Raw genomic sequence first — 26,778 nt, forward strand, 5'->3', positions numbered from 1 at the left:
TCTCTTTCCCTCAATCTTTGCCTCCTCAGCAAAATGTCCTGAAGACGCTGTCTGCACAGCCTCAACTTCCTCCCTCCCAGCCGGCTCAGCTCCTAGGGGAGGGGGGCATGAGTCCCCATCCCCGCCCCCAGGGCCAGTGGCCAAGGGAGTCCTCCTGGTCCATGGGCTCCAACCTTGCCTCCCAGCTCACCAGCAGGACTGTCTCCTCCCTGGTCCAGCCCCACCTTGTTTCAGGCAGGGGTACCAATCTGTGAATCTTTTCCCCTGTAATGTTTGCTTTTCAGGTCATTTTAGGCTTTATTGTCTTTTAGAACAGGAAAATTAAAAAGTAAAACGAATGAAGGATTAATAAGTATCTTCCACTCAAGATGAATCCGTGATTTCTGCCTTAGACCATTTTTTTCCTCCGGGTAAAAATATTGAGAATAATTATCCAGAAAGACTTCTGCCCTCCCACTGTCACACGAGACTAGCTCGTCTCTGACAAGCCGCCTTCCGGTCATTGGATGCTGGGGGTGGAGGAAGACCTGGCTATGGAGTAAGGACAGGGCCCAAACCCCCGCACATGTACATCTGAGTCTGTAGAAGACCGGTGAGAGCGAAGGACTCAGTCCGATGGGGATGCGGGCAACCACTGCTGGATACCAAGGGCAACTCTGCAAGTGTGGCCGCTCTGAGCTGTAGGGCACGGGCGAGCTGGGCGGGACTGCGCAGCTTCACCGCAGCTGTCTCCCGCTCATGGACTGAGCACCCATGTCCTGGGTCTGGCACCCTCCTTGGAAACAGTGTTCCCTCTTGACTTACATACCTCTTCCACACATAGCAGGTAAGTTCCTATATTTTTCACTTTTTAAAAAGTTCTATTTTGAGGGGCGCGTGGGTGGCTCAGTCTGTTAAGCGTCTGCCTTTGGCTCAGGTCATGATCCCAGGGTCCCCAGATGGAGCCCCCCATCGGGCTCCCTGCTCTGCAGGGAGTCTGCTTCTCCCTCTGCCTCTCCCTCTCCCCGCTCGTGCTCTCTGTCTCTCAAATAAATGAATAAAATCTTTTTTTAAAAAAAAGTTGTACTTTGAAAATGGGATTGGGGAGGAAGTCATCTTTTGCTTCGTGGTCAGTTGAGGGCTTGGGGCTTGCGTGCTTTGCAAAATAACGTTCAACGCAAAAGCTTGTAAAGCGAGTAATGACAGCTGAGTCCAAAGACGCACCAGACGCTGCTAGGCTCGGTGGGGGTCCGGAGCTCGTCGGCTCCCAGGACTTGTCGAGGGGGCGCGCTCCCTGAAACCGGTCCTGCCGGTGCAGAGCCCACCGGCCGTGCGGCCCCGGGCCGCGACCAGGCGAGCTCCTGATCGCAGCTGACTTTCCCTGAAAACGGCCTCGTTAGAGGGTGGGGATCTGGGGACCCGGAGCGCAGGACCAAGAGCCAGCCTGAGCCAAGGAGCTCATCTGGGGCCCGCGCACCGCCGCAGGACGCAGACCGCTTACACCAGACCGTCACCTAAGATCCCCCACTCCGCCCGGAGCCCCCCGGCCCCGCCCCCGCGGCAGGAAGCCAACCAGCTCGCCCCCACCGGTTGACGTCAGGCACGGCGCCGTGCTCAGCTCCGCCCCAAAGTCCCTCCTCGCCAGGCCCGCCTCTTCCGACGCCACGCCTGCGCAGACGGTGACGCCACGGCCTTGCTTCTGCCCTCTGCGCGCGCGCGGTGGCAGCGCTCCCGTGAGGCAGTGCGAGGCGCGGAGCGCGGCGGCGGGCTTCTGAGGGGCGCGAACGGAGCTTCTAGAGGTGAATGGCGCCGGCCTCTCCGTTCCGGGACCTGGGGCTGTGGGAGCGCCTCCGAGCCTCCAGCTGCCTCTTCTTTCGAGGCACCCCTGGGGACTCCTTTCAGGCGCGCGAGTAGCTGGCCGCGCGGCGCAGTCGGGGTCCGCAGGCCTTGGAGCCACGGGCGAGGGCGAGGGTGGGGAGTGCGAATGCAAGTGGGAGGTGGGCATCAGCGGGGAGCGCGGTGCGGGTGAGTGAGGGGCCGCCCGGTGGGGGCGGGGCTGATGCGGGTAGTCCGGGAGGGGGGCGGGGAAGGGCCGCGGGCGGGTCCTCCCGGACGGGGGGCGGAGCTGCGGGCGGGTCGTCTCGCGCGGCTGAGACGCGGGCGGGGGCGGGGGCGGGGCCTGCGGGCGGTGGTCTAGCGCAGCTGAGACGCGGGCAGGGGCCTGCCGGCGGGTGGTCTCGCGCGGTTGAGACGAGCTCCACAGTCAGCCGCGCGGGTCTGGGGTCTTTGCAGTTCGCCTTTAACGGCAGTTTGGTGGCATTTGCGGGTGGCGTCCGTGTGGCACGTGTGTATGTGCGGCCGGTCACGGTCCGTGGAGTTCCCTTAAGGGAGGTCACCGTGGGTGGTTCGGCGGTGCGTTGGTTGCAAAGCAGCAAATGCCGCACGTGTTTTGACTATTTTCTGTTTAGTTCTTTGGCACTTCTGAAGTGGCGGGTACTCGGATTTTGGGGTTATTTTGCTTTAGTTTTTGGTTTTGAAGTATAGTTGAGATACACCGTTGTATTAGTGTTGGGTGCACGGCGTAATGACCTGACATTTTTGTACTTTGCGAAATGGGTACCGCATTTGGTCTTAACCACCATCACCGTACAGCGTGACATTTTTCTCTTATGTTGAGAACTTTTTAAGATCAGTCTGAGGGCGGTTCTTAAATCTTAAGCCTGATGCTGCCTGCACTAGGTTGATGTCTCTGGACAGTGATTCCTGTGTGAATGGCGGATGCTGATTGAGTCGTGGAGGTAAACATTTTGTTGACTCTTTCTCTAGAACATTACCGTGTTTCTCTTTTCTTACTTAGGAACGAGGGGTGGGGTGAAGAGGCTGTTTAGCCACGGGCTGGCTTGGACTGGTTTAGATACATTTATTTTGAGTTGAAAACTGAATGAATGAACTGATCTGCTCTGTAAGATACAATGTATTTTTAATGACTATCTTTGGAAAGATTTTCTTGCTAATTAGGTTTTCATTATTTTTGCAGTGTTCTCAGTGATACCCTAATTGTTTGTTTTGTTTATCTTCATCAAACATTTCAGCTGTAACTATCTCTGGGTTAGATGGTTCCCACATATTCTGTGATATTTATCTGTATCGTTCTTTTACAGATACAGTTCATTTATGGTCTAATACTTGTTTTTCCTCCCCTAGGAGAAGTCAGATTCTAAAAGTATTTTTTCTCTTCTCTATGAACTTAACATAAAATTAATTTTGTTTGTATTTGGGTTTATTTTCTAAATATCAACACCATAAACCCATATCTATTACAAAGAAATTGGGTGCTTAAACCATGAGTTGTGGAAAAGAGTTTGTGGAAACATTAAAAAAAATCAGTTATCCCAAAGCTGATACTCTTAATGGGGAAGATTTTGACTGGTTGTTTGAGACTGTTGAAGATGAATCATTTCTGAAGTGGTTTTGTGGAAATGTGAATGAACAGAATGTTTTGTCTGGAGAAGAATTGGAAGCTTTTAGCATTCTTCAAAAATCAGGCAAGCCCATCCTAGAAGGAGCAGCACTGGATGAAGTTCTTAAAACCTGTAAAACTTCTGATTTGAAGGCATCTACCCCGGATGACAAAGAGCTAGAGAAATTAGAGATTGAGGTTCAAACTCTGCAGAAATTAAAGAACCTAAAAATTCAGCGACGTAATAAATGCCAGTTGATGGCTTCAGTAACAAGCCACAAATCTCTGAGGTTAAATAGTAAAGAAGAAGCAGCCACTAAAAGCCTGAAGCAGAGTCAAGGATTTCTAAATTCTATGAATACTAAGATAAATAATGAACTTCAAGCTCTTACTGATGGAGTTGCTAAATTGATGACGTTCTTCAGACATTCTAATTTGGATCAAGGGACAAATCCACTAGTGTTTTTCTCTCAGTTTTCCTTGGAAAAATATCTAAGCCAGGAAGAGCAAAGTACAGCAGCATTAACTTTATATACCAAAAAACAGTTCTTTCCGGGTATACATGAAGTAGTTGAGAGTTCAAATGAAGAAAATTTTCAACTTTTAGATATACAAGCACCATCTATTTGTGATAATCAAGAAATCCTTGAGGAGAGACGGCTAGAGATGGCTAGGCTGCAGCTAGCCTACGTTTGTGCTCAACATGAGTTAATTCACTTGAAAGCAAGTAATTCGAGCATGAAGTCAAGTATACAGTGGGCAGAGGAGAATCTTCATAGCCTCACTAGCAAGGTAAACATGAGAAATGAGACTGGATTCTTACAGTAATTGTTGTTCGTATTGGAAGATACATAAATATTAAAGTACTTTAGAAAGGGGGATGAAACAAGTAATTTTCTTATTTTCTGTTTTTTCAGTGGTTGGTTTTGATGTGTGTCAGTGTTTCATACAAATAGATCATCTATTCATATCATTAGACGGCAGAAATGCTAATTAATACCCAATCACATTAGCTAATTTTAAACAAAAGTACGTTTTCTGAATTTGAAATTTCTGTTGGTTTAGACTCAGAGGACACTGAAATTCCCTCTTTTATGTTGTATGGGTAGAGCCTTATTGCTTTGTTACAGGTGTTCTGCCCTGTTTGCTCCTTGTTTGGTGCTAATGAAGTCAGGTCAATGGACTGAAACCCTGATTTTTTTTTGTGGAGAATGTACAGATGTGGTGCACATCTCCATCTGCACTTTCGGAAAGCTAGCCTTCTTGGTAATAAAAACCACTACAGCTGAAACTGAATATCAGCACCAAGTTAGTTCCTATAACTGACAAAAACTTTGGGATAATGCGTGAAGTTCTGTCACTCTTTACAAGTGCTAAACTCAGCTGACGGACTAGAAGAATAACTACTGGGACTATTTTATTTTTAAGAAAAACTTAAATAGTGTACATTTGCATTCAGTGAGTAGTGCGCCAAGAAAAGCATGACAAGATATCTGTTTTGGTAGCCATTACTGTTTATATGTGGTAGTAATAGCATTAAAACTGAGCAATTTACCTTTGGCTTAGTCTGTGGTTTTCCTTTTTTAAACTGATTTTGGCTTTTGTTCATATGAAATTAGTTTTTATTAGCACGTTACCTGATAACCTAAAATGGAAAGTAAAAATAATTTTAAAACTATTTCAACTTTATACTTACTGCTTTAAATGTAATTGCTTTTTCTGTGTAGGCTCCTGGCAAAGATAATTTGGATGCTAAAATTTCTAACTTGAACAGTGAGATTCTGAAACTGGAAGAACAAATCTCTCATATAAAAGATCAAAGTTTGCCTGCTGTGATAAAAGAGAATGCCCAGTTATTGAATATGCCAGTTGTAAAGGGAGATTTTGATCTACAGATTGCTAAACAAGACTATTACACAGCAAGACAAGAGTTAGTTTTAAATCAATTGATAAAGCAAAAGGCATCTTTTGAACTTCTACAGTTATCATATGAAATTGAATTGAGAAAGCATTGGGACATATATCGTCAGCTTGAAAATTTGGTTCAAGAACTTAGTGAGAGTAATACGATGCTCCACCAGCGATTAGAAATGCTGACAGACCCATCAGTATCTCAGCAGATAAATCCAAGGAGTACCATCGATACCAGGGACTTTTCTACTCATAGGTATGCATCTTTGTTTCTTCAGTAATTGTTTTGGTTTTTGTAAAATATTGTAGAGAATTTGAACTAATATTGTGGAAGTTTAAAACATTCTTTGCACTCTGTTTTTTGGGGTTTTTTGTGTTTTGTTTTTGGTGTTTTTTTGCTATTTTGTTTTGTTTTTTTAAGATTTTATTTATTTATTTGACAGGGAGAGGGAGAGGGAGAAGCAGACTCCCTGCGGAGCAGGGAGCCTGATAGGAGGCTCGATCCCAGGACCCTGGAATTATGACCTGAGCAAGGCAGATGCTTAACCAACTGACCTTAACCCAGGCCACCTGCACTCAATTTTTGGCCCTCTATTTTCTTCTTTCACTTTTCTTGTATATATGACTCTTCCCTTTTGAATATTTTTCTCCCTTAACTGACTGACCTTAACCCAGACACCCCTGCACTCAATTTTTGGCCCTCAGTTCTCTTCTTTCGTTTTTCTTGTATATGAGTCTTTCCTACTGAATATTTTGCTCCCTTTTCCCTTCATGTTAAATCTGGAAGTAGCTGTTTTAGAGCTAAGGTGGATGGGTTGGAGGAATGAATGTATACAAGGTCTTATTCACCTTTAGGAACCATTATTAAGATGCCTTATTTGAGATTGAGGCAGGAGTTTTAACTACAAGGAGTTTGAGTACAGCTTGGTGTGTAGTCATAGTATTGCTAGGCAGACAACTGATTGCATTTGGAAAAGGTGTCAGCAGAGAGAGGAGAAAACTGTTTCTTGTCAGGTTAATCAGCGAGATTCTATTGTGTAAGCAATTGATGGTATAGAAATACTAAAATTGGAGGACCAAAGTAGTCAAAGGCCTCAAAAATGTGGATCCTACTCCTGATTTTTCTCTAGTGCTAGAGGAAAATCATCTAATCCTTTTTTTGTTTGTTTGTTTTAAAGATTTTATTTATTTGAGAGAAGGAGAGAGCCAGCACGAGCAGGTGGAGGGGCAGAGGGAGAAGGAGAGGGAGAAGCAGACTCCCTTCTGAGCAGGGAGCCCAACGTGAAGCCCAACGAGGGGCTTGATCCCAGGACCCTGGGATCAGGACCTGAGCCAAAGGCAGACGCTTAATTGCTTGAGCCACCCAGGTGTCCCTCCTTTTTTTTTTCTTATTAATGAGGTGAGGGGCATGGAAAGGGTAACATTGACATCATGAGCTAAGAAAGGTTACCCCCTGAAATTGTGTAGTCACGTCCCAGAAAAACAAAATTGGCAGCCTTGGACTTGAACCAGTTTTATGAAGTCTGTTGCAACTTGTTAAAATAATTAAAATAATAAAAAAATACATATTTTTGAAATTGAAGAAAAAGAACAAACCGTTTTTGTCAGAAGTATGTAGAAAATGCTACTTCACATTTTTCCATTTGTTCCACAGGATTTTCTGCCATTAATATTTGAAGTGTTAAAGTGGCCTAATGGCTCATTAGGAATTTAATTCGACAGTCAAATATGGATAAGACTGGAGTAGCAAGTTTATGATTTCTGTAGCTCTTTATTGTTTACTTTTTTTTTTTTACATTTTATAGTTTATTTTCAATTTTTCTCTTTTAAATCCACTACCATCCTATAACGATAGGTATGTGACGTGAAAAGTTTAGTCTCAGAGGTTGACTTGACCCAGGTATCAAAAGACAGCCAGAACAAAGACCTGGGTCTTCTATTTCAAGTTCGTTGCTATTTCTGCTATATCATACTTATATTCTTTGAAAGAAATGTTTTCTTGGGCGGTATCTCTAAAACACACTTTGTTTGAAGTAGGGTAATGGCAGTTAAAAATTAAAAAATATATTTAAAATTTGGGGGATGAGAAAGTGGAAAGCAGATACAGTAATTACAATATATATTTCTGTAATGAGATAGTATTTTATTTTTCTTATATATATTTGTTAAAGATTGTTTGAGGGAGAGAGAGAGAGAGAGAGAGAGAGGGAGGGAGAGAGGGACCATGAGCAAGGGGTAAGGGTAGAGGGAGAAGGAGAAGCAGACTCCCCGCTGAGCAGGGAGCCTGATGCAGAACTGGATCCCAGGACCCCCGGCATCATGACCTGAGCCAAAGGCAGATGCTTAACTGACTGAGCCACCCAGGTGCCCTGTAATGAGATAGTATTTTAGCTGGAATGTTTTTGGTTGCTGGATTTAACAGCAGATAGATTAGTTTTTTTCCAGTTTAATATTTTTAATCTGTTACATATCCCCGAAGATGCCCAATACAGTGGATTATAATTTTGAAAATTGTACTGATTTGTGAATTTTCTCCTGTAATTTTTATTTTCACATTTTAGGCTTTATCAACTTCTAGAAGGAGAGAATAAGAAAAAGGAATTGTTTATAACCCATGGAAACCTGGAGGAGGTGGCTGAGAAATTAAAAAAGGATATTTCTTTAGTACAAGATCAGTTGGCAGTACCTACTCAAGAACGTTCTTTCTTTCTGTCCAAACTGAATAATGATGTGGACATGCTTTGTGATACTTTGTATCAAGGAGGAAATCAGCTTTTGCTTAGTGATCAGGTAGGTGTTTGCCATAGTAACTGAAAATGCTGTAAAAAAATGTTTGTTGTAAAAGATACTAAAGAAAATGTTAACATGAGGAAAATACTACCGCAAATGCTATTGCCCTACTATAAGTTTATTTTTTTATATCCTAGTTTTTGTCCTCATGTAAGTATATTTTTCAGATGGTTTTGATCAATGTACACAGAATTTTAAGAACTTACAAAATATTTCAGACATGAAAGGATATGTAATGTTTACTCTAAGAATTTAAAGAAAAATCAAACCACCCCTGTATTTTACCTGTCTCAACAAATAGAGGGCTATTATCTTTGAAGTGCTCTGTGACAGCTTGCTTCTCCTAATAGCATTTCCTTTCCTTCATCAAGGAGAACTGCACTTAATTGTATCATTTGCTTGCTTTTATTTATACTTTTATTACACATATATATTCCTAGACTGTATTTTCTTTTTAAGATTTTATTTATTTGACAGAGAGACAGCAAGAGAGGGAATACAAGCAGGGGGAGTGGGAGAGGAAGAGGCAGGCTTCCTGCTGAGCATGGAGCCTGATGTGGGGCTCTATCCCAGGACCCTGGGACCACGACCTGAGCCGAAGGCAGACGCTTAACAACTGAGCCACCCAGGCCCCCCGAGACTCTGTGTGTGTGTGTATTTTTTTTTTTTTTTAAGATTTTATTTATTTATTTGAGAGAGAGCATGAGCATGAGCGGGAGCGGGAGAAGCAGACTCCCCACTGAGCAGGGAGCCCTGACATGGGCATGGGGCTCCATCCCAGGACCGTGGGATCACGACCTGAGCCAAAATCAGACACTTAACTGACTGAGCCACCCAGGTGCTCTGCTAAAGTGTATATTGTTTAGTTTTATGTTTTTGAAGTTTATGTACATGGTGTCTTGTATATATTTTTTAGTAACTTGCTTGTTGATTAATATTAAGATATTGAGAGTCATCCATGTTGCTACATGTAAAGCTCTAGCTCATTTATAGTTTTCTTTTTTTGTTTTTGTTAATTTATTTATTTATTTGAGAGAGACCACACGTGCAGAGAGGGGCAGAAGGAGAGGGAGAGAATCTCAAGCAGACTCTCTCCTGAGCTCGGAGCCCAACCTGGGGCTCAGTCTCACAACCCAGGAGATCATGCCTTGAGCCAAAATCAAGAGTCTGACACTTAACTGAGCCACCCAGGTGCCCCTGTAGTTTTCTCTTTTATGTAGTTAGTATTCCATTTTATGAAATTCCATAACTTAATTATCTGTTATGTTGACAGACACCTAAGTTACTTTCAGTTTTTGCTGTTGTAGATTATATTGCTGTGGATGGTCTTACTGTATGTCTCACAGCTAGCTGCGCACGTGTGCACGCACGCACACTCACCGAGGAGTGGAATTGCTGTGTCACAGGTTCAGTTTTCAGGGTACATCAAATTGTTTTCCAAAGTGGGTGTACCAAATTACATCAGCGGTGTCAAAGAGATTCTATATGTCCGTATCCTTTTCATCACATAACATTCTCTGATTTATAAATTTCTCTCAATCTGTGGATGTAAAATAGCATCTGTTACAGGTTGTAATTTGCATTTTCCTGATTATTAAGTAGGTTGAGGCCCCTTTCAGCTGATTACTGAGATTGAGGCCTCTTTCAGTTGTTTACTGGGCATTCATCTTTTAATGAGAATTCCTTATTCATCTCTTGTGCCCATTTTTAGGTTCCTTTTTTTTTTTTTTTTTTTTTTTGAAGATTTATTTATTTGAGAGAGAGAGGGAGTACTCGCTGGCGCAGTTGGGCGGGGGTGTCAGTAGGGGCAGAGAAGAGAGAGTCTTAAGTAGACTGTGTGCTGAGCATGGAGCCCTCACAACCCTGAGATCAGGACCTGAGCAAAACCAAGAATCGGCAGCCTGATCATAGGGTCGTGAGATTGAGGCCCACGTTGGGCTCTGTGCTCACCTTGGGGTCTGCTTGAGATTCTCCCTCGCCTTCTGCCCCTCCCTGCACTCACGCGTGCATGCTCTCTCTCTAAAATACATAAAATCTTTAAAAATTTTATTTGTAGGAGTTTATATATTTCAAGTGCCAATTCTTTGTCAGTTGTGTGTGTTATATATAGTTACTTTCTATTTGTAGCTTGTCTTTTTTACTTTCTTTGTTTTCAGCTTTTTTTCAGCGTTTTAATTTTTATGTAGTTTATTACTCTGTGTTTTGGCATTTTTTTATATCTTGTTTTTCCTATCTTGTTAAGGTTTGCTCTTAACATAATATAGTCCTTTTTAGTTTACCCTAAAGTTATGCTGTTGACTTTTAGTTCTTTATCAGGAGTTTATTTATTTTTAGGTTTTATTTATTTATTTGAGAGAGAGAGATTGCGAGCAGGGGGGAGGGGTAGAGGGAGAAGCAGAGTCCCAGCTGAGCAGGGACCCTGATGTGGGACTCGATCCCAGGACCCTGGGATCATGACCTGAGCTGAAGGCAGATGCTTAACCAACTGACCCACCCAGGTGCCCTTACGTGTGTGCTATGAGGTAGAGTTCTAGTTTTATTGTTTTTTTTTTTTCCCTATAAACAAAGTGTCCCATCACCGTTTACTGAAGCATACAATAAAAATAAAATCCCTCTCTTTCTGGTGAAGGGAGCTTCTTATTATGAAAGAAGTGATCCTTAAGTGCTTTTTGCCTTCATGTGTCTTTTGTTAGATACTGTGAGCAGTACCAGTTGTGAATCTTGAACTGGGTTAAGTCTAAGAGTCTTTTGGAAGACCCAGGTGATTCCTGTCCGGCCTGTAATTCTATCCAGGGGCTCTTCCACTTCTGGACCATTCTGATCTTAAGATTGTTAGTGTCCTGTGAGTCCTTGGCTTATTATGAAGATGCTCTCCCATTTGACTTCCCACTTCCTGTGGACCTTGGATTTTGATTTTTCTCCCACTCATCTCATGAGTCTCAAGAATCATAGGTTCTAATTTTTCAAGATTGGCAGTTGCCCTGGAGTAAAGCTGCTCCTGGACTGCCGTACCAGTCTGGGATGTTTTATGGATTTATAGTTCCTTTGAATGTTTTGTCTCTTCATTGCTTTTAGGAAGCTTTTGTTTTGCTTGATTTTTAAAAATATTTCATTTAGCCTTTTACATTTTTTTCTTGTGGGAGGATTGATTTGGATAACTAGCCTACCTTTCCTTGGAACAGGAACGCTTGTGATTAATTTTTTTAAATAATGTCTTTATTGTGGTGAAATATAGAAAATGTAAAATTATAGTTTTAACCATTTTTAAGTGTACAATTCAGGGGCATTAAATACAAAAGTACATTCATATATTGCGGAACCACGACCACTATACATTTCCAGAGCTTTTTCATCATCCCAAATAGAAACATTAAACAATAAACAGTAACTTTTCTCTCCTTCCTCCCCAGCCCCTGATAACTTCTATCCCACTTTCTGTCTCAGTGAATTTGCCTGCTCTAGGTACCTAATATAGGTGAAATCCTACAACATTTGTATGATTGAGTTTTATCCATGTTGTAGCATGTGTCAGAATTGTTCCTTTTTATGGATGAGTAATACCCTATTTTGTGTAAGTAGTACATTTTGTTTATCTGTTCATCTGTTGATGGTCCCTTGGGTTGTTTCCACCTTTTGGCTGTTGTGAATAATGCTGCTGTGAACATTGGTGTACAAGTACCTGAGTCCCTGTTTTTGTTTCTTTTGGGTTTATACCTAGGAGTGAAATTGCTGGATCACGTGGTAATTCTATGTTTAACTTTCTGAGGAACTGCCTGACTTACACAGCAGCTGCACCATTTTATATTTTCACCCTCAGTGCACAGGGTTCCAGTTTCTCCATATCTTTGCCTACACTTGTCATTTTCCTTTTTTAAAAAATATGTAATAGCCATCCTAACTAATAGCCTGAAGGGATTAACTGATTTTGTCTTCTAGATCTATTAATTTCATAAAAACCTCCTATGATGGCAGATTTGAAAATTTATTGTAGTTCTGTTAGTTTTTTCTTTATATTTGAATCTTTTTATAAGTTACAGTTGGCCCTTGAACAGCATGGGTTTGAACTTTATGGGTCCACTTGTATGCAGATTTTCTTCAATAAATAAATACAGTGCAGTATTATAAATGTATTTTCTCATAATTTTCTTAACATTTTCTTTTTTCTAGCTTGCTTTATGGTAAGATTACAGTATATAATACACATAAGATACAACATACACAGAATATGTTAATCAACTGTATGTCAACAGTAGGCTACCAGTGGTTAAGTTTTGGGGAAGTCAAAATTTATACACAAACTTTTGACTCCACAGGAAGTTGGTGCCCTAAACCTCCCCGCCCCCCTCCCACATTGTTCAGGGTTCAGCTGTATATCTAAGTTTAAAATTGTGGTGAATTATTATCCTGGTGCTTTGAATTGCAGTGCATTGAACCATTTAGTATTACATAATGATCTTTTCTGTTCTTACTGTGCTTTTTGTCTTACACATCTTTTTTATTCTTCCTTTTTACTTAGCATTATGAAATAAACATTTTCACTTTGAGTAATTTTAATTATTAATATTACAGTAATTTCTGTAACCAGTCCACCGTTGTTGAATATTTTTTGATAGTATTTTTGTTTGTTCTTGAACGATATTTATATCTTGTGTATGTAGCTTTTTGTTGTTGAATACTTTCATTTGGATGAATTCTTGGAAGTGGGATTATTGGGTTTCTTAGGTGTGTACTTTTTTTTTTTTTTTTTTTTTTTGGCTTTTGATGCTCTCATACTGCTTTTTCAAGGAGTCACACCTAGTTTAATTGCTACCAGCACTATTTAAATGTCTACTAGACACCATTGGTCATATGGTACACCATTTTATGAATTGCTAAAAACAAAAAAACCTTTCTCTGTTAAATTGGCATGATACTTTTTTTTTTAAGATTTTATTTATTGGAGAGAGTACACAAGAGAGAGCTAGAAAGAGCACAAGCAGGGGAAGGGGCAGAGGGAGAAGCAGGCTCCCCACCGAGCAGGGAGCCAGATGCGGGGCTCGATCCTAGGACCCTGGGATCACGACCTGAGCTGAAGGCAGATGCTTAACTGACTGAGCCACCCAGGCGCCCCAGCACCTTTCTTATTTAGAATTTTTATTGAATACTTACTAGAAGATATCTTTTAGGTACAGATAGATTTTTGTCAGATCTGTCTTGAATATACACATTAAGTTAAATATAACAGTTAAAATTTTTAGGGTATTTCAAAGCTTCACACTTAACATGCAGTTCTTCTATATAATTTTTTGACTCAAAGTTGTTGTCTTTATTTTTCTACACTATACATTAAACCCAATTAAAAAATGGGCTAAAGACTTGAATAGAGCTTTCTCCAAAGAAAACATACAAATGGCCAACAGATATACGGATAGTTGCTCAGTGCCATCCATCATCAGGGAAATGCACATCAAAACCACAATGAGATACCATGTTACACCTGTTAGAGTGGCTAGTAGCAAAAAAGCAAAATCAGAGGCACCTGGGTGGCTCAGTCGGTTAAGTGTCTGACTCTCGGTTTCGGTTCAGGTTGTGATCTCATGGGTCCTGGGATCAAGCCCTGGGTCTGCTTCAGGTTCTGCACTCAGTGGGGAGTCTGCTTAAGGATTCTCTCCCTCTGCGCTACCCCCACTCATACACTTATGCATGTGCACACAGTTTGTCTCTTTCAAATAAATCTTAAAAAAAAAAAATCAACTACATCAAAAACTAATGATGTAGTGTATGGTGACTAACATAACGTAATAAAAATTGTTAAAAAAAAAAAAAGTGTTGATGAGAATGTGGAGAAATTGTACACTGCTGGTTGGAGTCCAAAATGGTGCAGCCACTGTGGAAAACAGTATGGAGTTTTCTCAAAAACTTAATGATCCATATGATCCAGTAATTCCGCTTCTGGATGCTTAAACAAAAGAATTGAAATCAGGATCTTGAAGAATTATTAACACTCGTACATCCATTGTAGCACTGTTCCTAATAGCCAGGTTATGGAAACAACTTCAGTGTCTACCAGTGGGAGAGTAGATAAAGAAGATGTGATATATACACACAGAGTATTATTCAGCCTTAATAAAAAGAAATCCTGTAATAGGTGACAACATGGATGAACCTTAAGGAAATCATGCTGAGTGAAATAAACCAGTCACAAAGACAAATAACGTATGATTCCACTTACAGAGATCTAAAATAGTCAAACTCACAGAGGCAGAGGTAGAATGGTGGTTAGCAGGGATTGGAGAGTGGGAGCTGGGTTGTTAACAGAAAGTTTCAGTTACGCAAGGTGCATACGCTATACAGCGTTGTGCTGGTAGTTAACAGTACTGTGTTGTACTCTGAAAAATCTGTTAAGGGGGAGATCTCATGTTAAGTGTTCTTATCACAAAAAATTTTCTTAAATGTTGGTGATAAAGCATTTCTTATGAGTGGCTAATAATAATTACATGTTGCTCTTGATTATAAAATGGTATGGGTTTTAGGTATTTTAAAATGTGAAAGATTGCATCCTAGAATCACTAAAGTATGGTGATTTCATGATAGTCCTACTGGGTGTTGTTATTTAGTGTTTTTCCCTAAAATATAAATATAAAATATAAAAATTCCATCTGTATAAATTTTAATTTGCATTTTTGTTGTTAATGAAGGATATTTTTTGATATTTGTAGGAATATTATTTTAGCAACTATTCAGATCTTTAGTACTGAAATCGAAGGTGAGATTGTAGTTTCTCATTCCAGTTTACCAAGTTTTTCCTCAAGGGGAGACCACTTAATGTAGGTATTACTTGATTTTGTTAAAGTGTAATTGAAGAAGTACTGCTCTCTGGAACTGACATTTATGACAGGTGTAAAGCAGTCATTCTTGAACTTGTTAATTAGAATCACCAGGGAGCCTGTTGGAGTTTGAGTAATTTAGTGTGGAGTAGGGTACAGGAATATGCATTCATAACAAGTACCCCAGGTGATTGTCATGCTCGTGGACCATGCTGAGAAGGTGCAGAAGGCTGAGATAGAGCTATAGATTTTCTCGTTGGTGATAGTGGCTGGAAATACACAGAAGTAGAATACTTGATTAGAGGGGCGCCTGGGTAGCGCAGTCGTTAAGTGTCTGCCTTCAGCTCAGGGCGTGATCCCAGCGATCTGGGATCGAGCCCCACATCAGGCTCTTCCACTGGGAGCCTGCTTCTTCCTCTCCCGTTCTCCCTGCTTGTGTTCCCTCTCTCGCTGGCTGTCTGTCAAATAAATAAATAAAATCTTAAAAAAAAAAAAAAGAATACTTGATTAGAAAGCCATGGAAACTTGTTAATAAAGAGCCTTTAATGTTAGGAAGTGAGGCATTTCAGTATGTTAAATGTGAAGGGTCTGGCATGTCTAGGTTCTTTTTCTTTATTACTATTTTTTAAAGATTTTATTTATCCGTTTGAGACAGAGAGAGAGAGAACATGAGCATGGGGGGAGAGACAGAGGGAGACACAGACTCCCCAGTGAGCAGGGAGCCCAGTGTGGGGCTGGAACCCAGGACCCTGGGATTATGACCTGAGCTGAAGACAGATTGTTAACCAACTGAGCCACCCAGACAGTACCTCCCCCAACCTTTTTAAAAAGATTTTATTTATTTGAGCGAGCGAGAGGGAGAGGGAGAGCTAGCACGAGTGGGGGCAGATGGAGAGGGAGAAGCAGTGGCGTGTCAGGGTTCTTGAGCGGAAGGATTACATGGTAAATTGGGGTTGTTGAGTGTTCTGTATAATTCTGCTTTCTATAACACTGAATAAAGAAAAATGGAGATTTTTGCTGAGGTGATTCTTTTTTATTGGTAATTGCTTCATTTCAAGTCTTTCTCAGTATCACTTTTATCTAGAGTAGACCAAGATTAGGCTAAAACGTTTGATCAATTAAGTAGAATATAAGCTCCATGAAGAAGATGGTGTTCGTTCTTCTATCTCTGGTCTCTAAAACAGTGGTTGGCATGTGGTAGACATTTAGTAATATTTGTTGAATGTATGAATATGCATAACAGTTTACATATCAAGTACTCTTCAGTGAGTAACAGTTTGCTTTGAATCCCTTAAAATTATCTGTCAAAAGCTGTTGCAATTGATCTTAACGTAGAATTTATATTAAACATACTGTAGATTTTTGAGGTTCATTTATCATTAAACTCATGGGAATAATTATGTCATTTGGATTTTTTTTTTTTTTAAGATTTTACTTATTTAGCGGTGCCTGGGTGGCTCAGTTGTTGAGCGTCTGCCTTCAGCTTGGGTCATGTTTCTGGCGTCCTGGGATCGAGCCCCTCGTCGGTCTCTCTAATCAGTGGGGAGCCTGTTTCTTCCTTTCCACCTCCCCCTGCTTGTGTTCCCTCTCTCACTGTCTCTGTCAAATAAATGGGTAAATAAAATCTTAAAAAAAAAAAAAAAAGATTTTATTTATTTATTTGAGAGAGGGAGGGAGCACGAGCTGGGGGAGGAGCAGAGGGAGAGGGAGAAGCAGTTTCCCTGCTCAGCAGGGTACCTGACCCAGGGCTCCATCCCAGGACCCGGAGATCATGACCTGAGCCGCCGAAGGCAGATGCTTAACCAGGCAGATGCTTAACCGACTGAGCCACCCAGGCGCCCCAATATCGTTTGGATTTTTTGCATGTAAATTACATTTTAAATTTGTAATTGCTATTACAAATAGAGCTTTTGTCGTAAAACCATTTTTATTTTCCTTTTAGGAGTTAACAGAGCAGTTTCATCAAGTTGAATCCCAACTGAATAAGCTAAATCATCATCTTACTGATATTCTTGCTGATGTGAAGACAAAAAGAAAAATTTTGTCATCTAATAAACTGCATCTAATGGAAAGAGAATTATATGTATATTTTTTAAAAGATGAAGATTATCTGAAAGATATTGTGGAGAATTTAGAAAATCAATCAAAGATTAAGGCCGTTGGTCTCGAAGATTGAAATTTACTAAAAACTGAATCTTTACTACATATGCTGTATTAATGGGAGGAAAATATACCTAATAAACCCTACTAAAATTTTAAATTTGAAGCCAGTGGAACATTTCATTTAATTCAAGTATTGGATTTTTTTTTTCTTCTCTGTATATGTTCAAAGTACCAGTGCTTTCTATGAATTGAACATTTGCTTGGTGGCGCTTAGTTCTGGTAACTTTTTACTTACAGGGAAAAAGCATTATTATATAATGCAAATATTTCTTAATAGAATTAGTTCTATCTCTTCTTAGTACTTTTTTAGAAATAGAAATTTTCTACTGTTAAATATTTTAAACCTTTGTAGAACTTTGAATCAGCATTGTTAAACCTGTGGACCTTAGTATGCAGAATAGCTAAGTCCCCTCATATTTGGCTATACAATAAAAGCCACTCAAACTGTGTAATTCCCATAATTCCCTGCTATTGACTTTGAGACTCTCTGTTTCTGTTTGCACCGCAAAGAATGTCAGGTGTCCTTTGGCCATTGTTCATTTTAGCAGCTGGGTCCTGGGGGCTCAAAATTTCTGCAGGATAGATCTAAATGGTACTTGGACTTCAGTGTGACTTACACATTTTGAAAGTACTGTACAAGTAGTCGCTCAGAGGATGTATAATGCTGTTTTGGTTTTTTTTTTTAAGATTTTATTTCTTTATTTGACAGACATCGAGAGAACACAAGCAGGGGGAATGGGAGAGAGAGAAGCAGAGTCCCCGCTGAGCAGGGAGCCTGATGTGGGCCTCGATCCCAGCACCTTGGGATTGTGACCTGAGCTGAAGGCAGGCGCTTAATGACTGAGCCACCCAGGAGCCCGTATAATGCTGTTTTAATCAGTTTTTGTGGAGTGAAATACTTAGGTTTTAGATTGTATTAGTTGGGTTACAAATGTATTATTTGGACAATTAGAAATTATTTTGGGTAATATGAGATCATTTATTTTTCAGTTATGACATCAGATGCTTCTTGAGTGCTTGATTTGTATGTGGGCTGTGGTATATACCCTGTAAGCTTTATAGAGGCACAAGAAGATAGAGCTGTTGCCTTCAAGAATATTCCTGCTCCAGAATATATTGCCTTTTTAATATGGAATGCCAGTCTAAAAGCTTATGCATTTTAGGTGGTCTTTGTGGGATTCCTTAGGTACACCCATCAGAACATGGGTATGCTTAGGTGACAGATAAGTCCTGATAATTTTTACAATCTGTTGAACAAAAATATTTTGCCAATTACAGTATTTATACATTATTTAAAAATGTTTATTAAGTAGATCTAAATATGCATGAAAAATTTGTAACAAATTTTGTCTAAGATTTTGGTATTAGCTCCTCGTGGGTGACTTTTGTTCCTTTTTAAATTTTTTTTCCTGTTCTACAGTGAAATAGAGAATTTATTTAAAATTTTTCTTTTCTCTAGTAATGTGGGAAAATATGTCGCCTGGTTTCCTCGCTCATGGAACAGGCAAATTCTGTTTAGATTTGTGCCAGATACGGTTGACGTGTGATCAGCTACTTGATGGTTTGTACTGTCCCTTCCAGACCTTTACCCACTCAGCCCAGGGGCTAGTAGAGCTGAGCAGGGTACACAAAATGATGCCAGGTTGTGTGTCTATTAAAATAATTCCCTTAAAAATAATTTTTCTGTAATTAGATTTGTGTATTTGAAGATTATGACAGCCATCGGTTTCAGACCTCAGGAAATATATGAGTAGGTTGCTTGCTTCAAAATTGGTTAGCTATAAAATGTATTCTTTGTTCCCTGTTTACCAGGACACTCCAGTTGAGCCTCAAACCATGTTGCTCGCTTCTTACTGTTGTATCAGTAATGATGGAGGCAACTACTACCTATTTTCTGCGGTCATTAATAGAGTAATTTGTATGAATGCCTCTGGCTGTAACATTTTTCAAATAACGTGTTTCTTATTTTGAAGTCTCAAAATTAATACATGGGTGTTATGTTTATCTTATGTTTAGGATTTATGAAAATGGAAAATTATGAGGCATTTATAGGCTTTGATCTCTGTAAGATACCGCTCTCCGGTGTTGCACAGAAGATTATGTCGGCTATACATTCAGGTGATTTAGTGGAGTCTAAGAATTGGAGAGAGAGTGAAAACAGTGAGTAATTTTTATAACCCTCTTTTTCTGTCTTTTGTCACCTTGAATGTTAATTATTTCTTAAGGTTTGAAAATGAAACAGCAGAATTATTCTCAGGAAACTTCTATTGTGTAGGGAGGTTCTTGCTACAGACAAATGGAGTCCAGCACCCCTTGGTTTATTCTCATTCAGTGATGATTGAGCGTCTGCTCACTAGATTTCACATTCTCTTGGCCCTTACTGCTTTAAAATGTAACACTGTCTTCCTTGTTCCAGGCATTTCTGTCAGACATTGCCTGAGAATCTTTGTCGGCTGTTTAACCTCAGAACAGCTGGGCTCTTTCACAGTGGCCCTCGCTTCAGCCTTAGCTCTTGGGTCATTGGACAAACATGGATTTGGTACTTTCTTGCTGTGTGTAGCCGATGGGAGAAGGGGGTTTGACAGTGTGTGTCTTACGCTGCCCGAGAGCTGTGAGCTCTCAGGTGTGTGTGTATGACGTGATGTCACAAAGCAGCAGTGGCGTGGGTGCACAAGCGTGACTGAGACATTCGGAACACCAGTTCTTTGTTTTACTAGCAAAGCAGTTGTTGTTTGTGTCTTAATATTTAAGTCTGGGCCAATGATTTGTCGTTTCTTTTCTACAGAGTAAGTTATATGTGAGCTATAATTGAGTAATTGTGACGAAGTAATTGAGGGTATTGACAAATACTGCAAAAGCCATGTAAGTGCAGCTTCTTGATTGAGATGTAGCAGCACTGAGCTTCTCCGTCTGTTCATATTCCGGCGTCTGCTGCTCATGAGCCTTATTACAGAAAGTCACCGATACATGAACTGCAAGGAAGTTTTGTGCATCAACCTAGTGATTGATAATGTTTTGGGGGATGGGGGTGGATAGTAAAGAAGATAGATATTTAAACGCCAAAGAACTTTCTTCTTTATTCTGTCTCTATACTTTCTAAAATAGCAGTGTGCACTTGACAGAGGTGGAAATGTACTTCCTTTAAAAACTGATAGGAATTAAAAAAAATACTGATAGGAATAGTGAAATGCCTCTGGTAGCTTTAGTTTGAGTCTCTCTTAAGAAAGATTTATTGCCATCAGCCGATCTTGTGAACTCTTGTTATGCTCTTCAAATACCCTATAAAATTCTAGTTTTCATAAATTTATTGAGAGGTAATGGGAAAGATATTTTTCTGTCAAGTGTTACTGGATTTGGGAAAAAAAGTGGACTTTTCACAAAGATTCTATATTATCTGTTGCTGCACAACACTGTTACTGCAAACTTAGCAACTTAAAACAAGGTACATTTGTTATCCCGCAGTTTCTGTGGGTCAGGAGTCTGGGCACAATTCTGCTGGGCTGCAATGTGGACGTGTCGGCCAGGGCTCGGGTCTCACCTGAAGCCCGATGGGGAGGCATTTGCTTCCAGTTCACAAGGTTGTTGGCACATTCAGTTCCTTGTAGGCTCTTGAGACAAGAGCCTCTGTTCTCCCAAGCTCTTGGCTGTAACACACCCTCCGTTTCTTTCCACGTGGTTCTCCCAAGGCACAGCTTTATGAGATAGCAGCTTGCTTTTTCTCTGGCAAGACTGACATCACAGTCTTCTGCAACGTGGTTGTGAACATCCTGTCACTGTTGCTTTTCTCTATGGGTGAGGAGTGAGTCAGTAAGTCCCACCCACACTCAAGGCTGTGAGTACTAGGAGGCAGGGGTCATGGGGCCACCCTGGACTCTGTTTGCCACGGAGTCCCACCAGTTTTAGTTCTTATTTCATATGGATTTGATTAACTTGTGTTGCTGGCGGGTTATTGATGCTGGACCTAAGATTGAGTTGCTTCCTGGACTCGAGTCACGTGCTGAGCTGTTCCTGTGTCAGACCCTTAACTGTTATAAGGAAAATACTATAATTCCATATTTCATTTCTAAAGCCCGTTTCATATTAAATAAATATAAAAATCGAACTCCTAAATCAATGAGAATAACTACAAATATTTGTTATTACAAACAAGTAAAACCAAACAACATCAGTGTTATGTGTCACTTTGGGGTCTTCGTGTCATATGTGCTGGGCTGAGGGATGTCAAGGTGCATATCCAGTAGGGGTTGGACTGTGTATGTCTTCTTGCTGTGAAAATACAAAATGTGCAAAAACTTAAACTGCAGTTTAATGAATGAAGATAAAGAGGACATCCATGTCATTGCATCCAGAACCTTGAAGTTTCCTTCTCAGTTAAAACTCTCCCTGCTCAAGGTAGGCATCATCCTGACTTGTGGCAGTCTCTTCCACTTCCTGACCACGGGCATTTTGTGTCGCTCCAGAGGCCTTTTGGGGCAGAGATTACTTGTACGCCACACCAGAGTTGGTCCTTCCCTTCAGACTACACGGCTCAGTCTCCTTGCAGTCGGGTGTGACCTGGGTTCCTGTCAGTGGGATGTGTGCTCAGGTGGCGTGTGCCATTTCCAGGACAGACCTCTTTCCTTCCCTCTGGTAGGAGCCCTCCTTTTGAACTCTGCAAATGAAAACAGTGCCCCAGAGGATTGTATGACGTGTTGGAAGGACCCCCGTCCTGGAGAGGCTGCATGAAGCATGTCCAGCCCCCTGAGAACACTCACCTCAGAACATGAAAGGGAAATAAACTTTGTTTTTCAAGACTTTGTGTTGTTGGGTCTTTTGTGACTGTAGCTTAGCTTTGTACCTTAACCCATACACCTTTAAACTACATGAAAAGTGGGTTCATCTGACCTAAATTTTCTTTGTCATTTGATAGTTCAGTAACGCTGTTGAAAGCCTTTGGTAAATACTGGGGGGAAAGGAGTTTGCAGGGCAGCTTCAGGGTTGCCAGCTGACCTGCCTCTGTATGGGGCTCTGTATAGGAGTCAGCACATGTTATTAGAAGAGGTCTCTGTTTTGTCTGAGTAGCTATAGAAATCAAGTAATGTTTTCTAGTACACATTTGTCCAAATTATTGGACAAATGTTTCATTTTAACAGCTTAGGTGTGAATTTGGCTTTCCAGTTTAAAAAAAATATATATATATATATATATATAACAAAGTAATACAATTTGAGACCCCAAAGGTAAATATTTGTGAAAATCCAGTTCATAAATGTGGAAATGTGTCTTTACCCCACCATCCAGTAGAAATCTTCAAGATTTCAAGGACAGATAACATAAAACTAAATGACCAGACAGGTTTGTCTCGATTATCTTCATTCTAGCGAAGAGCATAATGGATAAACATGTTGTATTATTTTTATTTCTACTAAATAAACATAAAGTCCTTATATCCAGTCACTTGGGAGGCCCTGCCAGATGTCGGATTTCAGTCCCCACTGCCCTCATACAAGTCTGCATTCCTCTGCATTCGGATTTTGGCAGTGGCTTCCTAGTTGCTGTTCACCTTCATTATTGCCCCTTTGTCTTCCCCTCATGCCTTTGCTAGAACCAGCTCAGCTCTTCTTGCTCTCTGCAGAATTCACCTACAGAAACATCCCATGCACTCTGAGGGACCCCTGCCTGCTCTGTTCAGTCTTCTGCCCCACCACCTTCCCTCTCTTTATACCCTATTCAGATTTGACTGCAAGTTCTAAACACATAAACACATGACATTTTCCAATATCATCCTCTAGTTACGCTTTTCTTTCTTTCACTGAACTGAGTGGTGAAAGCATTTTACAAGGTCCTGCCAAAATACCTTTTTTTTTTTTTTTTTTAGGGGCTCCTGGGTGGCTCAGGTGTTTGCGTTCGACTCAGGTTGTGATCCTGGAGTCCTGGGATCAAGCCCTGTGTGGGGCTCCCTGCTGAGCAGGGAGTCTGCTTCTCCCTCTCCCTCTCCCTCTCCCTCTCCCTCTGCCCCACCCACCCTGCTGGTGATCTCTACTTTTTTTAAAGACTATTTGAGAGAGAGAGCATGACCCGGGGGACGGGCAGGGGGAGAGGGGAAGCAGGACCCCCCACACCCCCAGCTGAGTGTGGAAGCCCAATGTGGGGCTCCATCTCAGGACCCTGAGAACATGACCTGAGCCACAACCAAGAGTTGGATGCCCAATCAACTGAGTCACCCAGGTGCCCCTTGCTCAAAATACTTCTGCTACAAGAGTGCCTTATTAGGAGTAAACTGCATTGGATTCTTTTGCACTCGGTTGTGTGCACTGTGAGGTACTTGTGGTTGTTTGTATGACGCTCTGTTGGTGTGCTTTGAGCTCTTTGAGGCAGGGTGAGGTGTTCTCTCTTTGAATGCTGCCACGGATGGACTCACCTATGGATTCCTGTCACTGACTTGTAAGAGCTTTCTACACACAATACATATATGTGAAGGACTTCTGCTTTTAAGATTTCGTTTATTTATTTGACAGAGACAGCACGAGCAGGGTGAGCAGCAGAGGGAGAGGGAGAAGCAGGCCCCCCCATTGAGCAGAGAGCCCAATGCAGTGCTTGATCCGTCCTGGGATCATGAGCTGAAGGCAGATGCTTAACCAACTGAGCCACCCAGGCGCCCTGTGAAGGAGTTTTATAAATGTTGGAAATATTTTCCTCAATATTTTTGGGAGGTCTTCATTTTTTTGATAATACTTAGGAAATTCTTTTTAAACAAAACCAAAAATATAAGTTCCATAATCCCACATTTAAAAAATCTTTTCTTACATGCTTAGCACACAGGCACATCGTGAAAGTGTTCATCCGCACGTGGTTTTCTTAGTTCAGGCTTTTGCTTGTTTGTTGAGCCCTCTCCCCTTGTTGCTAACCCAAGCTAATAAACTTAGTGTGTCCCCTTTATGTTTTTGTCCATTTTTTTCCATGATTGTAATTCTAGCTTGCATGTGTGACTGTGCTGTGCCATTCAGACCCCTCCCCGCTTCCAGTGGGATTGGCTGAGGCCTTCCTTGCAATGGTACCACATGGGAGCTTCCCCGTCACTCAGTCCTTCACTGCCCCCATAAGCGTCCTGTGGGCGAAGCTCAGTCTGGTTCCCAGGAACCCGAGCTGCTACAGTTGGTGCTGGGAGTGGTCCGAGAGAGCACACGGGGCTTTTTGGAGTTGTTGTCCCTGGGCAGACGCACTGATGTCTGTCACAGGTGGGAGGCGGAATAGGAATGATAGTGCAGTTCTGACTTGGACTGGATGGTGTGGCATAGCAATTGAAGCTGCTGCCCAGGCTGCTGGGATTTACTGCGTATTTGAAAGTACAAGGCAGTGGCAGACAACGGAATTGGTGGCTGTGGCAAGGAATAATAGATCCTTTGAAAAAAGACAAGGGCTGAGGATGATTAATTAGCAGTTAAAGGCTAAATGTAACCAGAGGGCTTCCCCGGTAGCCTAAAAAGAAATCCCTCATAGCCACAGACCAGTGCTTAGTCCTGAGCCTTGTAGAGCTCTAGAGAAAATTGGTTTCTCAGTGTAAGCACGTGTGCTACCTCAAGGTCAGGGCCTGGATCAGGAAGGGGACCAGACTCAGATCTGGCATGGGATTACCTGATTGGCTCATTCAAATCCTGAATCCCGGATGCCTTTGGGACCTGCAGAAATGGCTACTCCTCTGTTAAAGACTCGTGTCCCATCCTCCCGCCATTGCTGAAGACCATACAGGATGCTTTTTCTAGAAGGAGGAACTTCTGCCTCCTTCCCACCTGGCCATTAGGTGAACAGCCTAGCCAAAAAGTACTGGGCCTGTTGAGAAAGCCTATGAGACATGCACCAGTGAGGTGAAACAAACCATAGGGTAATTTGAACAGGGAAAGGTACAGGAAAGCATGTTAACTAGTAATGGGTTTAGCTACCAAGGAGTAAAGAACTAAACACAGTAAAGGCAGACACACAGCAACTCCCTGAGGTAGAGTGTTGAAGGAATAAACAGTGGGAATGACTTGGCCAGCTGACATGCACTAGCTTGTCACCTGCTGTCCTAGTACAAGCACCTGGGGCTCTTTACTGGAGTGACCGTGGGCTGGGGTAGAGGCCATCCGTGGACCCAACCACATGTGCTCCCACTCACCAGGCTGATCTAGTTACTGCCTCCACTGAGTGTCCAACCTTCAAACAACAGACCAAACACCGAGTCCCTAGTAATACTCATCCTTTGAGGAAACAGTCACTTGGTGGCAAGTTGACGACCCTGAACCCCTTGTCCCCCTAAAGGTGCAGTGACCTATCTTGGTTGGAATTGACACATTCCAGGCATGGCTTTCCCTTTTCCATTTGCAGGGCCTCAGTGAGCTCTGCGATCCAAGGCTCAGAGTGTTTGATCCACTGACAGTCCCACAAGCATTGCATCGGGCATGGGGACCCCCTGTACAGCAAGGGAGCTGCAGCGGGCACGTGATTATGGGACCCAAGGGTTCCTCAGCCACACAGCCAGCAGCACCACCCTGACAGGAATGGCCTGTAGCAGGCACAGCTTGCACCAGCATGGAGGAGCCACCTCCAGGGTGAGGTGTCCTCAATATGTACAAGTAAGGGGTCTACAAACCAAAAGGGGGATGTGGGAGTGGTCTTGCTTGTCATCACTCCCAGTGCTCCAGTTGGTAAATCCGTCTCTCCCCCAACACCTCTGGGTTCTGCAGATTGAGGCTTGACCGCCAGAGGGGAAGCCCCCCAGGGGCGTAGGAAGAATAGCATTTAGTTTGAAGCTGCAGCTGCTGCCCCATCCTTTCAATAGCCTGTGCCAAGAGACTGGCAGGCAAGGCATGTAATCAGCATCCTGCTTGGGATGCGTCCTGGTCATTGGAAGTCAGGGCTGCTGTTACATGATGGTGCAGGGAAGCATAGATACACTTGGTACCCGGGTGATAGGACTAGTCACCTCTGTCCTCTTTCCAAATCTCATCGTCAGTGCAGTGACCATGGTGGCCAGGGGCTTACACCTCACAGGGTTGAGGGGTTTGGGTAACTCCATCGATCGGGTAAGCCACCTAGAACAGCAGAGGTGCTAAGCCAGGATGAGGGGAATCTAGAATGTGCTTTAGAGGAGGGAGACGAATATCATTTGTAGCTTTGAGACCAGCTACAGTGATGAGGGGATGCAGGTCATCCCATTAACCCTCCTTTTAAAAGCTTCCCCCAGCAAGAGGCCCACCAGAATTCTGAAGGAGCTGCTTTCAGAAGCGTGTCTGCAGCAAGTGGCTGGGAGCAGTGTGGTATAGTGCCCAGCAGCAAAGGACTGCAGTGAGCCCTGTGGATGCCCAGGCTCCCACACTAGTACTAAGCCATTCGTAACCCCACCTACTGGGAGTGTCTCTCTGCTCACAACACAGCCTCTCCTGGTGGCTGCCTCAGCTGCATACTCCTTTCCCAGGGACAACAACCGATCCAATGACTGCTTGGTGCTGGCACATAAAGTCCTGTTCTCTTGACCCAATGGGGGATAACTCTACAGGCCATCCGGGTCCCAAGCAGGCCTTTGTAGTGACTGCATCTTGGCCTGGTCTTCCTCTGGTGCTCCCCCTGTACATGTTGATCCTGACAGCACTCCCCAATGAACTTTCCAAATGCAAACCATCTCAGAGTCAGCCTCCTGGGGACCAGGCCTGT

At 42.3% G+C, this 26,778-nt stretch overlaps 1 protein-coding gene across 7 annotated transcripts in view; it reads left to right on the forward strand.

Moving 5' to 3' along the window:
- The first annotated feature begins 1,677 nt into the window (after positions 1 to 1,677).
- HAUS3 (HAUS augmin like complex subunit 3) overlaps positions 1,678 to 26,778 on the forward strand; it is a 108,101-nt gene continuing 83,000 nt past the window's right edge. For 5 of the 7 annotated variants that reach the window (XR_005833437.1, XR_005833438.1, XM_040625093.1 and 2 more), the window contains exons 1-2: positions 2,160 to 2,777; positions 19,126 to 19,269. Coding sequence is in view for 5 of the 7 variants with exons in the window: in XM_040625093.1 (XP_040481027.1) it covers positions 19,131 to 19,269 (139 nt within the window). In the remaining 2 variants the exon portion in view is untranslated. Of the gene's footprint in view, positions 1,779 to 2,159; positions 2,778 to 3,183; positions 4,232 to 5,166; positions 5,607 to 7,911; positions 8,141 to 16,888; positions 17,213 to 19,125; positions 19,270 to 26,778 lie in introns of those variants that run through there. The other 2 variants (XM_040625094.1, XM_040625092.1) reach the window with 2 other exon arrangements.

The sequence above is a fragment of the Ursus maritimus genome, unplaced genomic scaffold (genome assembly GCF_017311325.1).
Source record: "Ursus maritimus isolate PB19 unplaced genomic scaffold, ASM1731132v1 scaffold_8, whole genome shotgun sequence".
Lineage (NCBI taxonomy): Eukaryota > Metazoa > Chordata > Mammalia > Carnivora > Ursidae > Ursus > Ursus maritimus.